Here is a 13,498-nt window from a genome sequence, read left to right as displayed (position 1 = left end):
CAGAGTGGGGTCTTGCGCCCAATCAGACACAAACGCACTTCAGCCTTGTGTGCCTGAAGCTTTCATCCCAGCCTCAGCCTTGCTACTACATTCTGACGATTAACTAACCTCTATCTTCTGTGTCATTGAGTTGACCTCTAGCGATACATTGTGGGTGGGTAAGAGCTCTATCTTGGCCCTTTGCTCAAGTCGGAGACTGACGCTAATCGTATTGTTCTAGCTCAATTGTCATCTTGGACATAAACTAAGCGATACTCCTGACCCAAACGGGCAACATTCAAGCTTCGGAGCGACCGATCGAAAGCTCTCGCTGTGTCTGTAACACGATATTTGGTTCGGTATCGAGGGCGAAACTACTTCGATCGGCCAAGAGTCCCCCCAGATCAACACTCTCCGTCTTCTCCCGTTTACGCTGTCTCTCAGAGGGACGAAACTTGATCATCCTCGACCTGCATCGCCATCATGTCCAGCAACGCACCCTCTACCCCCGTCAAGGTGCCCTCCAGCGCCGCAAACCACACACAGGCGACTCTGGATCCAGATTTACGGTCACAAATCAACACAGTCCTTCTGCGCGACGGTCACGTCTCAAAGTACGCCCTCCTCTCCCTCGCCAGTTTCTATCATGACAACCCACTGACAAACTATCCAAGAATACAAGATGCTCTTCTCCACGCGCTGAACTCCCATTCTACGAACTGGCCCACGGCTATCCAATCGCATGCACTCGGTCTGCTGCGCTCCGGCGAAGTGACAACCTTTCCCGCCCTACTGAGTCGCGTGCTTGAAGATGTCCGCCACGATTCTGCACTCAACCCCATATCATCGAGCTCGAACGGAACGAGCGCTAAGCCTGCAACAAACGGCGATGCCATGAAGACTAATGGTGCGACCGACGCTAAGCCTAGTCTTGCTGTGCCGGAGTCGGTAATCGACGAGGCTCTTCGCGTCACCAGGGAGAGCCTAGAAGCTGTTTGCGACATCGAGGACGAAGGAACCGCTTAAGATGCGGCTATGCCTTGAAACGTTTGAACAAAAAATCCCCAAGTCAAGAGCTGACAGAATACATCTCGTCGCATCGGAAAATCTGCCCGGCATTCTGAATTACGACAAAATCGAAGACAAAATCCAAACAATGCGAGAAGCCCAACCAAGGGTTCGATAACTCGGGTGCTTACCACCATACACCAGCATGTCCTACATACGCAAAGCCGGACAAGTTAGGATACGCCCAAACGAATAGCTTCACGGGGGCCTTTCTTGAATAGCAGACTAACTCATATTATATATAATACACAACAAACATACTCGCGCGGGTGTTGGAAGGGAGACAGGATCCCGAAAACATGAACACGAGACGATAACTACGTATGACACAAATGAATAGACATTACCTTGATGATAACCTTTGACAATTTGGCTACGGCGGAAAATAAATGTTTGCCTTTCTTGGCGCCACAAGGCATCATGATGTACTTTTATGGATATCTCCACGTGAAGGAGAGAAATGTTCCTTTCCAGCTGCAAATTGATGGAGCTCTCTGCTTCATTGTATTAGGGCGACCGCTCGACAACAGCCTTGTATCAAAGGCAATACAGTACAGAGCCCAAACAGGAAGCGCCCATCCCAACGAAGATTTATGGCGTTCGCGAATAGAGGACAAGCAATTTAGCAAACACAAGAAACAATCACTTTGAGACTTGATATAAAGCTAAGGGAATCAATTTCATCATCTATCAAACGCAAATCCGTCTCGAGTCACACAGTGACTACTTTCATATCCTTCTGGCTCATCAGAAATGCCAGGATCAGGTTGCCGTTCTTCTTTCCTCTACCATTCTACCAACTCCCATTCCAATATCGGCCGCATAGAATGCGTGAGTAGATTGCTTACTAGCAACCTACGAGCCAATGTAGAGATGTGCGAGTGAAATTATTAGAATACAAAGGACTCATGTCCATACAATCGTTGCCGTCCTTAGTCGTAGAGATCATCATCGTTGCCAGCATCGCCAAATGAGTTACCACCGTCAGCACCAGCAGCCTCGGCACCGGCCTCGGGGAACTTGAAGAAGGCACCAGGGCCAGCGTTCTTCATCTGTTGGGCAAAAGCCTCGTACCGGCGGATCTCAACGTCAGATACTGATCGGCGAGCCATCTGCATGGCCTCCTCGAAATGGGCCTTGGTCAACTCGGGCACGGGATCCTCGGCATCCTCGTCTGTGTCCATCTCGTCACCAGCAGCCTCGCGAGCCTTCTGGCGCTCGATATCGGCAGCGATAGACTCCTTGATGGCGATCTTGACAGCACGCTGTGTGATGAAACCGATATCAGCACCAGAGAAGCCATGGGTCTTGGAGGCGATGTAGCCGAAGTCGATGTCGGAGGCGATTGGGGTCTTGCGGAGCTGGGCCTTGATAATGCTGAGACGACCAGGCTCATCGGGCAGAGGTACATAGATGAGCGAGTCGAGACGACCAGGTCGGCACAGAGCAGGGTCGAGCTGCTCGGGTCGGTTGGTGGCGCCAATAACGAAGACGTTCTTCTTTGAAGTCATACCGTCCATCTCAGTCAGAAGCTGGTTGACGACACGGTCAGAGGCACCCCCAGCATCACCCATGGATCCGCCACGAGCCTTGGCAATGGAATCAAGTTCGTCAAGGAAGACAACACAAGGAGCGGCAGCACGAGCCTTGTCGAAGATGTCTCGGATATTGCTCTCAGACTCACCAAACCACATGCTGAGAAGCTCGGGTCCCTTGACGGAGATGAAGTTGGCGGCACACTCGTTGGCAACGGCCTTGGCCAACATAGTTTTACCCGTACCAGGAGGACCAAAGAACAGTACACCTCGAGAAGGAGACATGCCGAACTTGAGGTACTTCTCGGGGTGATCGACAGGGTACTGAACGTTCTCCTTGAGATCCTGCTTGACCTCCTCGAGACCGCCAATATCCTCCCAACGAACGTTGGGAACCTCGACAACGGCGACCTCGCGGAGAGCGGAGGGGTTGGACACACCGAGGGCGAAACGGAAGTTCTCCATGGTGACACCGAGAGAATCGAGAACCTCGGCATCGATTGTGTCCTCATCGAGATCGATGAGATCCATTTTCTCACGAATCTGCTGCATAGCGGCCTCGGAACAGAGGGCAGCAACATCGGAACCGACGTAGCCGTGTGTCTCAGAGGCAATCTGCTCCAGGTCGACATCATCGCCAAGCTTCATATTCTTGGTGTGAATCTGAAGAATCTCAAGACGACCGGTAGGGTCAGGAATACCAATGTCGACTTCACGATCGAAACGGCCGAATCGTCGAAGGGCGGGATCGATAGAGTTGGGACGGTTGGTAGCGGCCATCACGACGACGTTGGAGCGGGCCTTCATACCGTCCATGAGGGTAAGAAGCTGAGAGACGACTCGTCGCTCGACCTCACCGTTGGTCTTCTCACGCTTGGGGGCGATAGAGTCGATTTCATCAATGAAGATGATGGCAGGGGAGTTCTTCTCAGCCTCCTCGAAAGCCTTTCGAAGGTTTGACTCAGATTCACCAGCCATCTTGGACATGATCTCCGGACCGTTGATGAGGAAGAAGAAAGCACCAGTCTCGTTGGCAACAGCTCGAGCCATTAGAGTTTTACCGGTACCGGGGGGGCCGTAGAGCAGAACACCTCGGGGAGGCTTGATACCAATAGACTTGAAAAGCTGAGGATGGCGGAGAGGAAGCTCAACCATCTCTCGGATCTGGGCCATTTGCTTTCGGCATCCACCAATGTCATCATAACCGACCTCGTTGAGGTTGTTCTCTTCCTCGTCTCGCTGAATAGGCTCACCCTCGCAGTGAATAACAGTATCTTGTGCGACGATACCATACTCGGGAGGATCGACCTCGACAACCTTGAATTCTACTTGTCTCATACCACCGCGGACGATAAACAAGTCTCCTTGGCGAACAGGTCGGTAAGCTTCTCGGAAGTAGGGAGCGAGGAAAACGTCGAACAGGGAACCGGTGATACCCTCGACGGTATCAGCGATGGGGAGAACAGCAATTCGCTTGGCCTGCAGAAACGTTAGAAGTTAGTTCATTTTTATAGTCGGTGGTTACTGACGTATTTGATATCCGGGCAAGGGTGGATGGTGATCATATCACCGTGCTTGACTCTCAAGTTGTGGCGAACGACTCGGTTGATGCGAGCGCTACCATCATCGAGTTCCTCGTCAGCAAGAACGATGAGGACGGTGTCCTTTCTCTTCTTGCCTCGAACCAGAACGGTATCGCCTCGGAAAAGCTGGAGCTGGTCCATAGTGGCCTCGGAGAGGGCGATAATGCTGTTGTCATCGTTGACGGCATCGGTGACCCTTGGTGATGTCAGTAATTGTATGCGAACGGTACAGCGCAAAGCACCCACATCAACTGGTTAGGCTTCTTCTTCTTCTTGAGAATCGCAGTCGCGACATCATCCTCCTGTACAGCGGTTAGCGGCATGTTGGGGAATCTCATCAGATGGGATGACACGAACGTTCTTGACCTCGGCGCCGGAAGGGTCGCTGCATCTTGTCAGTGATTCCGCTTGGCAAAATAACAGTGATCGGAATAGGTCCAGATTTGGTGTTTCACATACGTCAAGTTGACCTTCTTGTGAGGGTGGTGCTCGTCAGGCTGGGGAGCCATGATGGTTATCTGGATGCTTCAGGCGAAGCTGATGCTGGCTCGGTGATGACGAAAGGAGGGGGAGCTGTGAGTGTTGGAAGATAGAAAAAGCCAAGTGCTGGCTCTTGCGTGTGTGACGAGGGTTTAAATAGAAATTGCGGAAAAGGAGAATTCGTGGGGAGATGTAAAGACAAAAGTTTGTGTTGAAGGTTAAGAGATGCAAGAGTTAAAGCAGAGGTGAGGTCGGAGGTAAGGTAACGAAGGTTCGAGCTGTTCTCAAAGGCCACAGGGCACCTTCCCTCTCATCGGAACTGTTTGACAGCGATTCACTGGCCGACCGCCACAGCTGTGGGCCAATGATATCACCTTACGCCCTGAATCGGGGCGGAACAATGATGTTGCAGTGTTGGAAGTAGCTTAGCTTGATGGTGGGGCTCTAGGCTGGCACTAGCATGATGAAGCAGAGGCGGGCGCAAGGCGGTAGCAACAGGCAAACAGAGAGTGACGACTGCAAAGGCAAAACAGGTGGAAGCCAGCAGAAGCTTCCATTGTGCTGTAACAAGGTGAGTTTTGGTTGCGAAATGGACTTTTAGTTTTCTCTATAATGATTTTAAATATACTGCGCAAATTACCCTTTCTTACACATATTCGCTCATGATCCCGCCACCTTGTCGAGTGCCACGCAGGAACCGTGGACAGAACTTATCTCTTGCATTGGTAGCTCAGTCTACTACGGAGTACTACCGTCCAGACTGTCTGGTCTGCATATGGCGGTCATGGTGGATCGTCAAAGGCTTCCATTTGTTGCGCGGCCTTAGTTGCACTGTTAAGCAACGATACATATGTATCAAGCCTTGACTCATTCGCCATTTTCCAACACTGCCCTGGTGCTTTTTTGCCCACTATAATTTGTTAAGGGATCTTATAAATCCACTCGCCTCTTCGCCATCTTGAATCTCGAATCACCACCCGGTAACCTACTGTACACTGCTGACAAACATGATGGAACGATCTCTGCCATTGAACTTGTCGGCAAGCTGAGGAATGGTGTCAACCGGGGCCATGCTATGACTCGGGGCATCTGGGCATCCTCAAACCACTTCCTCTCGACCGTGAGGGTACTAGCTGTAGTTGTTCCTCGTCCGAGCTTCAAGCTTCTCGCATTTATCTACCATCCTAACTAGTAGGTACCTACCTACACTGTCTGGTGCTACCCTGGAGCTACAGAACTTACAACCAACCAAAAGCTCTGTTGTCATGTTCAACTTGTGATTAACACCATGAGCGAGCACATTTGTATGAATGTACTATGCTGATTTCATTTTTTTTATTGCAGGTACATCCCGCCCGGCGATGTATCTCAATCAACAATTCTGGACTCACTGGGCATGTGAGAAAGCTTATTGTGTGATCATGGAAGCAAGTATCAAGACTATCGTCACATCATGCATCGTAAAGCTATCACATTGAACCGCACGGAGAGATAACTACTACTCATCCTTCTCAAACGCATCATTGAGATACGTCACAAAGGTGTCTCTCAGCCGTGAAGACTTCATATCGCCCACAGCCTCCAATCCAATACCACCTCTATTCAGCCCCATGAACGCCCGCCTTAGTCTTTGTAATTGCGGGAGGCCAACCTTGTTCCCCGTGGGCAAATGTATCGTCAGTTCTACAGAGCCCGACGGTATCCGTACTTCGTCAACATCATCACCCTCTCGCTGTGCTTCTACTATGCGCTTCACAACATCCGACGTCTCGCGATCCAGGAGATACAAGTAGTCGCCACTCTCCTCGCGGCCGCGCTGTATTGTTGCTTGATTCGGGCGCACAACCTTGCGGGTTTCACCGGCGATTGCGTCCCAGAGGTCGGAGAAGACCTTGCTAGTTTGGGCATCATCGTCCTCCCAGATAAGTGTGAAGAGAGGACTGTCCCACCTGGTCATAGGATTGGGTTCTTCGTATCGAAAGACTAAGTTGTCCCAGTTGCCGGGCTCATACGGCTCTGCAGAGCCCACGATCAAATCGCCGGAAGTTGTAGCTGAAGACGTTGCTTCTTCTTTATTCACAGCCCTGGATGCCCCGGCCTCTCTCTTCTTTAGTCTGGCCTCGTTAACCTCCCGTGCCTTATCCACTGAACATCCAATCTGCAGTATACAGCTCGGTGTGCGCACAGCCTTAGATTCGCAGTGTAGTTGGTATCGCCAACCCTTGATGTAATTTAAGCCATCAAGAATCACAATATCCTTGTCACTAAGTACGCGCTTCACGGCGCCATAGATTGTAGCGCGAGCATCCTTCTCTGAGGCGTTGGCAGACCTGGTATGTGCTGGGAGACTTGAAAGATCGTAAACGGAACGGGAGATAGAGAGGGACTCATCAGAGATGAGGTGTAGGCGATATTTCGAATCGGCGATACGATTGGAGAGGTAATTGTAAAGTTGTTGTGATCGTGTCGACTTGCCTGAGGTAGGTAGTCCAGAGACAATGATGAGCTGGGTAATGATTTAGCTGAGGGGTCGTGTAAGTTGTCACAAAGTGGGGGACACACAGGCATCGTCTGGTGAGAGTGAAGTGATTCAAACTTCCCAGATCGACAACTACCCTTGGAAATAGTAGGATGTGGATATGAGGCCTCTTTCGGCGCTGTCGAAGTTGGTTTGGAGGTCTCGATGGTGGAGGAAGTTGTCGATTGGAGAATTTTAGAAAGGCTCGACGTCATTTGGAGGGTTCACTTTGTGTGGGGTTACTTTAGCTTACTTGTTGTGCCTGCGAGAAGATCCTTGATAGATCAACAGAACAAGCTCGAGTGAGTCAAATCACGGCCTCATACGATGTAATTCGTTTTAAGCTAAGGACCAGTACTTCAAGTCCTCAGCAGGAAAATAATTCGAGGCGGCAAAGCCGAAGTAACTAAGGTACCCTCCCTTGCCTTGGGCAGATATCGATACTCGCAGTTTCAAGAACTTCACAGAAGAGGAATTTCAAAATTCTAGGTATTCAACAAAGAGCCTTCCCTTGCAGGTACAAGCCACGATCTTACATGCAGAAGAAGCGTCACCGACCAACATATTCGCTCTCGCTTTGATCGTTCACACGGATCACGGCACTCGAATAGACAGCCCTACAAGGTAAGGTTCGTTACAGCCACAGACCCGAACCTTGTCGTCCCATTTGAGTAGATCTTGAGCTAAACCAAATTGGGCATGCGATTCGATGAATGAACTCAGCCTTCGAGGGATATCGCATTCTGATTGTGCATGCGACCCTGTATATCGGGAATCTGATGCCACACAGCGGCAACATTTATGGTTAAGTCTCTGTTTCTCATGCATATCTGGTAGAGGACGTTGTCTAGTTTGGGTAACTGTCTCGAGCTGTCGATATTCAGTGGAGATAAACTGAGGCTATGATATTGCCGTTCTGCCGACTGTACAGCATCTCCTATATTCAAGTTGGGAGTGTGAGTCGACGGTGACATGTATAAGTATGCCTGTATCTCTCAAGTCGAGAGAAACATTCAAATGATCAGAACAGCAATACAATCATCGCTTCTTCATTCCATACTCTTCTCCTAACATCAATTCATCTACAAGTCAACTATTCTCCAAGGACCATCTTGAAACTCAACCGATTTTCTGTTCACATACCTTAGGTACTTACCACAACACATTCAACTATAATGGCTCGACCTATGGACGCTCACGATGACATCGCCATCGCCGAGATTGTCATCTATACCTTCATCCTCATCGGAGCCCTCTTTCTCTGCAAGACTCATGGCTTTGGACGCACTGCTGGCTGGCTCTACATCTGCATCCTATCACTTGCCCGTCTAATCGGCTCTTCAATGCTACTTGCAACCATCAACGACCCAAGCAACACAAGCCTCTACGTTGGCTGGCTTACTCTGAACGGTCTCGGTCTCGGCCCCTTGATTCTTATCCTTCTCGGCCTGCTTAGTCGTTGCTTCGACTCAATCAAGCGACTGGGCGGCCCCAGCGTTCTACCAATCTATCAGCGTGCGATCCAACTTCTGATGCTTGCTGCCATCATCCTTATCTCAGTTGGCGGTGCCAACTCGGACTACGAACTCAACGGCTCCTCTCCCAGTGTCAAGTACAACTCCGAGTGCAAGATTGGTGTCATTCTCATGATTATTGTACTTGTCTTGGTTTTGGGCCAGTTCTTCCTTGCTCTCCGTAGCCAGTCCTACATTGCTGATGGAGAGCATCGACTTCTCATTGCCGTTGGTGCCTCTCTGCCCTTTGTCATTGTCCGACTTGCCTACACCTGCGCTCTCATCCTTGGCGGCCACAAGCAGGACGTTTGGATGTATCTCGGTGCTGGTATAATCATGGAGATGATGGTCGCGATCATCTGCGAGGCCGTCGGATTCACTCTCTGTAAGGCTCCTAAACCCACAGAGAGCCAGGAGATGATTAACATTAAGGACTCGACTGAAGCATAAGGAAGTGATGTCTAAGAAAGGTGGTGGGGTAGACCTTTGATTATATTGTAACAAATCGTTGAAGCGTTCGATTTCACAGATGCATTTGGGTATAGAGGAGCCTTGATCTACATACAATACAGATTTCCTATGTCTAGCAAGCAAATAAAGACTTGATAAATATCTCCATCAATTCAATTCTCAACATGAACGTTCCGCATGTCTCTCATTTAAGTCATCTAGCCTTTCCAGAATGTTCGACAAGATAGAGAAATCACAAAAAATCATTTCAGAAAGTCACAATCTCTCCCACCCCACAAGATCAGGGTATAAATGCGTTAAAGAGGCAGTCCAAAGAAGCATTCCACAAGTGGCAACTCAGAAGAGTACATCCAAGGTTTACATGACCACACAGCAGGCCTTCTCCAGCTTCTTCAGAATCCAAGGCAGTACCTGCCCGTCGTCGTCGTTCTGCTGTTCCTGCTGGTGGTGCTGAGGCTGATGATGTTGAGGCTGGTGATGCTGTGGCCCACCATGGTGACCACCGTAGCCACCAGAGTGCGAGGGAGGGACAGGATCTCCGCCCTGGAGGTTGATGATAATCCGTCCAGTATTGTCCTCATCGGTTTCGTATCGGAGGCCAAGTTCTTGGCACAGCTCCTCGACCTTGGGTTTGAGCTTTTGGACACCACCAGCTGAGTGGTGTCCCTTGCCGACGATGGCATAGAGATGTGTCTGTCCATTGCGCTGGTCTGCACGAATGCGCTCCTCAAGAATTCGCTCAGCCTCCTCGACGTAGAGACCGTGAAGATCGATCGAGTCCGCCTCTACACGACCAGAGGCGTTGTTCTCACGGAAGATGAAATCGGCCGCTTGCTGGTTGTAATCATCCATACGGGCAGCATGTGCCTTGCCCTGATTGGAGAGCTCCTTTGCTCCAGCACCATCGCCATCTTCATATGCCTGACGCGACTGCAAGCAAAGTTAGCTACCTTGTATTGCCCTCCGGCCAACACGAGTTGTATTCAACGTACACGCGCGAAGCAATCGTTGCGCTTCTCGGCCTCAGCTCGCGCCAAGTCTCTCAATCGGTCGTACTCTTGTTCGATATCGTCATCGTCGTGAGCAAAGGCTAACCAGATCGAACTGTCAGTGTTTGACGTCTCATATCAAAGCGCCGCACTTCGAAGTCTCGCGTTGCCGATTCCGGCGCAAACAACAACTTTGTTGTTCCATGTTCTTTGTGATGACGTACCGCGACCGCCCAGTCGATGCATAGGAATAGACATTTTTTTTTTTTTTAAGTCTGAATAGTCCAATTCCAACCGTTGCCCGTTTTGTCTACCCAAGAAGAGGACCTTTTTTGCCGTTCCCGTTGTTCTGGGCTCTGTCGGTGAGAAAGTTGAAGCTTGGGCTCTGGTGTTGAGCTGGCGATCTGCAAGTGTTGTCAATTAGTGGCGCCGCCAAGCTACAGTGTTATGGTGCCAACCTAGGCGGGTATAGCTATTCGTCTATATACGGCACCTATCAACTATTTTCCTGCCACTTCCTTGCCCTTTCCCATCTTCATAGACACGAGGCCTCTTCAGAGCACTCCCGGGCCGAGAGGAGCTTGTTTAGTGGCGATAGAGATCTAGACCTTAAGGCTCCTACTAACTACAGAGTATCGTATGCATCTATTGATCCAGCGCTTTCAGATCAGCTTCGCCACCACAACGTTGCACATCCGTAGGGAGAGTGATTTGAGCTTTGAATTTCTGATAAACAGCGAAAAATTCATGCTTGTCTTGGAAATAGACTTCAGTCACCGCCTGAATATGAATGAGTCTTGATCTAATAGCCGGGCAATTGCTTCCAGTATTGAGTTGAGCCATCAGTCGATCATATAGGCTCTAGACTTCTCGCACACCAGATGGATAGAATACTCTATCCTATGATCTCTTCTCTTCATTACAAGCGTCTATTACTTATACACATGTCAGCAGCAATTATAGCAATATCTACAGCAAGCAGTGTAATGAACGAATGTTCGTCGCGAATTATATAAAGGCTCAAATCTGCCGACAAATTCTTATACAAAGTTTCAGCCACTAGAAGTCAAGTCGAGGTAAGGGAACAAAGCAACCGGAAGGTCTTTTTGACAAGACCAAACTTTAATAACAACTAGTAGAGGGTTTTGGGAACTTATAAGTGATAGTGGCAGCCCGCTGATAATTGATTTCCTGTTACGGGGTTTGATTTATACGCCTCCATTCTCAATCAGTGTCTCTGGTTAGGCTGAGAAGCTTTGGCCTAGAAACAGACTTTCGATCTTGACGTTTGCCATTCCCGATGGCTGTACGGATATTCAAGCCAATTTCAATGTCTGACAGGGTTACATTGACTCGGCACTATCCTCTATGAGGCTTCTGGTTGAGAGTTGCATCGCTGAATTGACCTCAACCTCGGACAGAATCATGTTGTTTCGCATGCCATCGGTCATCCAATGACCCAAAAGCCGACCCAAGGCTAACATCAACGCATCGTGGGAGCACAGGTCCACAGCTTTGCTTGAAATTGCTTCGTAAGTAGTGTTGTGGCTTGCTCGGATGGTCGTCGCCTCGTCTTTGTCTGACTCTAATAAGTTCTACTTGACATATCATGTATAACTCAACCACCACAGCCGTTCTTGCTGGCACAGGCTTCAATATCATGTAGAGAGAACCGCGTTCCTGTTGCCATTGTATACCGAAGACTGTCATTCATCGTCGGCGTGGGAAAACGTCAGAGGCTGACCCAGACCGTCCCATCCGCACACCAGATTGCTGAACTCCGTTTGAGATTTAACTAAGAATCTGACTGGCTTCAACCGTCACTTGAGTTGTCTAATCCGAGTTGATCAGGCTATGGTCAAGTTTATCACTTGACAATAGCTCTTTCGCTATGTATCCTTGAATGGATTGTTTGTTAGGGGGGACTTGTCACGGTCAGGCTGGTCTCATCCTACCAAAGTTTCCAGAGCAAGGTCAGATGCAAAATCTCTCAACAATCAACCGGTAGTAAGTGAGTATCGAGGAATAATGAGCAAGTGGTTGTTACAGAGCTTCACGACTCTTGTTGTGAGAGTGTTTGCGTTGAGTAGGCAGCCACTGTCTTCATATGGATGTGCTGGGCGTGCAATGCTGAAGATCAGTCTCAGATACCAAAGTTAGCAACCAAAGATCATATGTTACATCGCATGGAAAAGAAAAGCGTCTTTCATCTTATTCCAAGCCTCGGCTGGGTACCAGCCCGAGATGATGCCATTCAGAGGTTGTACTGGAGATGGTTTGCATGTTATGAGCATCAGTAGTAGATCAACAGCGGAACAAGTCTGCCATGTGGCCACCCTGTTTGAGAAAATGGTCCCGTCTAGAAACTTGATAACTCCACTTCGCTAAATGAATCGATATCGTGCTGGAGCTTGAAAGTCTGAGTGGTCTCGGTGCTGTTTAAATTGCCTTATTTCATCACGCGAAATTTGGGGTCCGAGAGCTTCTTCAGCTAGCAAGGATGGGTGGTCTTGAGTTCGATACACAGTATTTCCAGCCAGCGATATCCGCATGGCTGTGGAAAGTTATGACAACATCGATCAAGACGGACGCAGTCGAGCGCCAGTGTATCGTAGATGATGATGATCATCATAACGTTCGTGTGCTGAGCACCAAGTTCCTGGAAATCGGAAGCTCAGAGCAAGGATAACCAATCATTCAATGTGAGGTTGAAGATCTGAGACTTGGATCTTAGCGAATGGATTTAATAGACCGATCACTCCCCAAAGAACGAACAATCTTGAAACAATTCCAAAAAGCAAGTGGGCAGGCATTACACTTTAGCTGGTGGAATCCGGATAACGTTTTCTACCAAATATTGACAAACATCCTGATTCTGGAGCGCAGGTGATCAGAAATCCCAGGGACTTGGAGAGGTCTGATCACCAACCATGGAGACATCGCCAGCCAACTACCAAAGAAACGTGTGGGCCAACACGGAATCGCCTTTATAATTTGGCACGACGTCCACTAACCAAAACCACCAATTACTGAAAAGGACCAATTACCATTGAGGGTGTGGCCGAGGCTCTTGAGGATCCTCAGCTCTCGGTGCCCATTTTCCTGGCAAGATCTATGGCGTTGATTGGATCACGGCCCCTTCAACTCCATAAAGGCTAGTAGTTCTCTCACCAAGTCCGCTACACTTGAGTCAGTCGCGACGATATTACTTACAAGCCCTCTTCACAGGGGGCTTGGGGGACAGTGTGATACGGGAATGCTTAACCGGGCAGGAGACACCAGAAACGGACTTTGTAACTATTCACAGACTGTTTGCTCGGACTTTGTCGATCTTGATAGCTTAACTGTCAGTGTCAGCGTC

The 13,498-nt window shown here is 49.3% G+C and overlaps 5 protein-coding genes; 2 read left to right on the top strand and 3 right to left on the bottom strand.

Moving 5' to 3' along the window:
- Window positions 1-462: 462 nt before the first annotated feature.
- Window positions 463-1,005, top strand: FFUJ_08662 (uncharacterized protein; the record flags this gene model as incomplete). Its single annotated transcript, XM_023580611.1, has 1 exon — window positions 463-1,005. The coding sequence occupies one exon, from the start codon at window positions 463-465 to the stop codon at window positions 1,003-1,005; it is 543 nt and encodes a 180-aa protein (XP_023433358.1).
- Window positions 1,006-1,979: 974 nt separating this feature from the next.
- Window positions 1,980-4,674, bottom strand: FFUJ_08663 (probable transitional endoplasmic reticulum ATPase; the record flags this gene model as incomplete). XM_023580610.1 has 5 exons in its annotated part: window positions 1,980-4,061; window positions 4,112-4,361; window positions 4,412-4,467; window positions 4,523-4,550; window positions 4,625-4,674. The coding sequence occupies 5 exons, from the start codon at window positions 4,672-4,674 to the stop codon at window positions 1,980-1,982; spliced, it is 2,466 nt and encodes an 821-aa protein (XP_023433357.1).
- Window positions 4,675-6,143: 1,469 nt separating this feature from the next.
- On the bottom strand, window positions 6,144-7,213 carry FFUJ_08664 (related to KTI12 (TOT4) protein; the record flags this gene model as incomplete). XM_023580609.1 has 2 exons in its annotated part: window positions 6,144-7,151; window positions 7,208-7,213. The coding sequence occupies 2 exons, from the start codon at window positions 7,211-7,213 to the stop codon at window positions 6,144-6,146; spliced, it is 1,014 nt and encodes a 337-aa protein (XP_023433975.1).
- Window positions 7,214-8,338: 1,125 nt separating this feature from the next.
- FFUJ_08665 (uncharacterized protein) lies at window positions 8,339-9,127 on the top strand (the record flags this gene model as incomplete). The annotated part of the gene is made up of 1 exon (XM_023580608.1): window positions 8,339-9,127. One exon carries the CDS (start codon window positions 8,339-8,341, stop codon window positions 9,125-9,127), a length of 789 nt encoding a protein of 262 aa, XP_023433356.1.
- A 378-nt stretch (window positions 9,128-9,505) lies between these two features.
- Window positions 9,506-10,395, bottom strand: FFUJ_08666 (related to nuclear WD protein PRL1; the record flags this gene model as incomplete). XM_023580607.1 has 3 exons in its annotated part: window positions 9,506-10,078; window positions 10,141-10,238; window positions 10,362-10,395. The coding sequence occupies 3 exons, from the start codon at window positions 10,393-10,395 to the stop codon at window positions 9,506-9,508; spliced, it is 705 nt and encodes a 234-aa protein (XP_023433355.1).
- Between the last annotated feature and the right edge of the window lie 3,103 nt (window positions 10,396-13,498).

This window comes from Fusarium fujikuroi, chromosome FFUJ_chr07 (assembly GCF_900079805.1).
Source record: "Fusarium fujikuroi IMI 58289 draft genome, chromosome FFUJ_chr07".
Taxonomy (NCBI): Eukaryota; Fungi; Ascomycota; class Sordariomycetes; order Hypocreales; family Nectriaceae; genus Fusarium; species Fusarium fujikuroi.
Note: the sequence above shows the minus strand (reverse complement) of the source record. Positions and strands in the feature narration are given on the sequence as shown.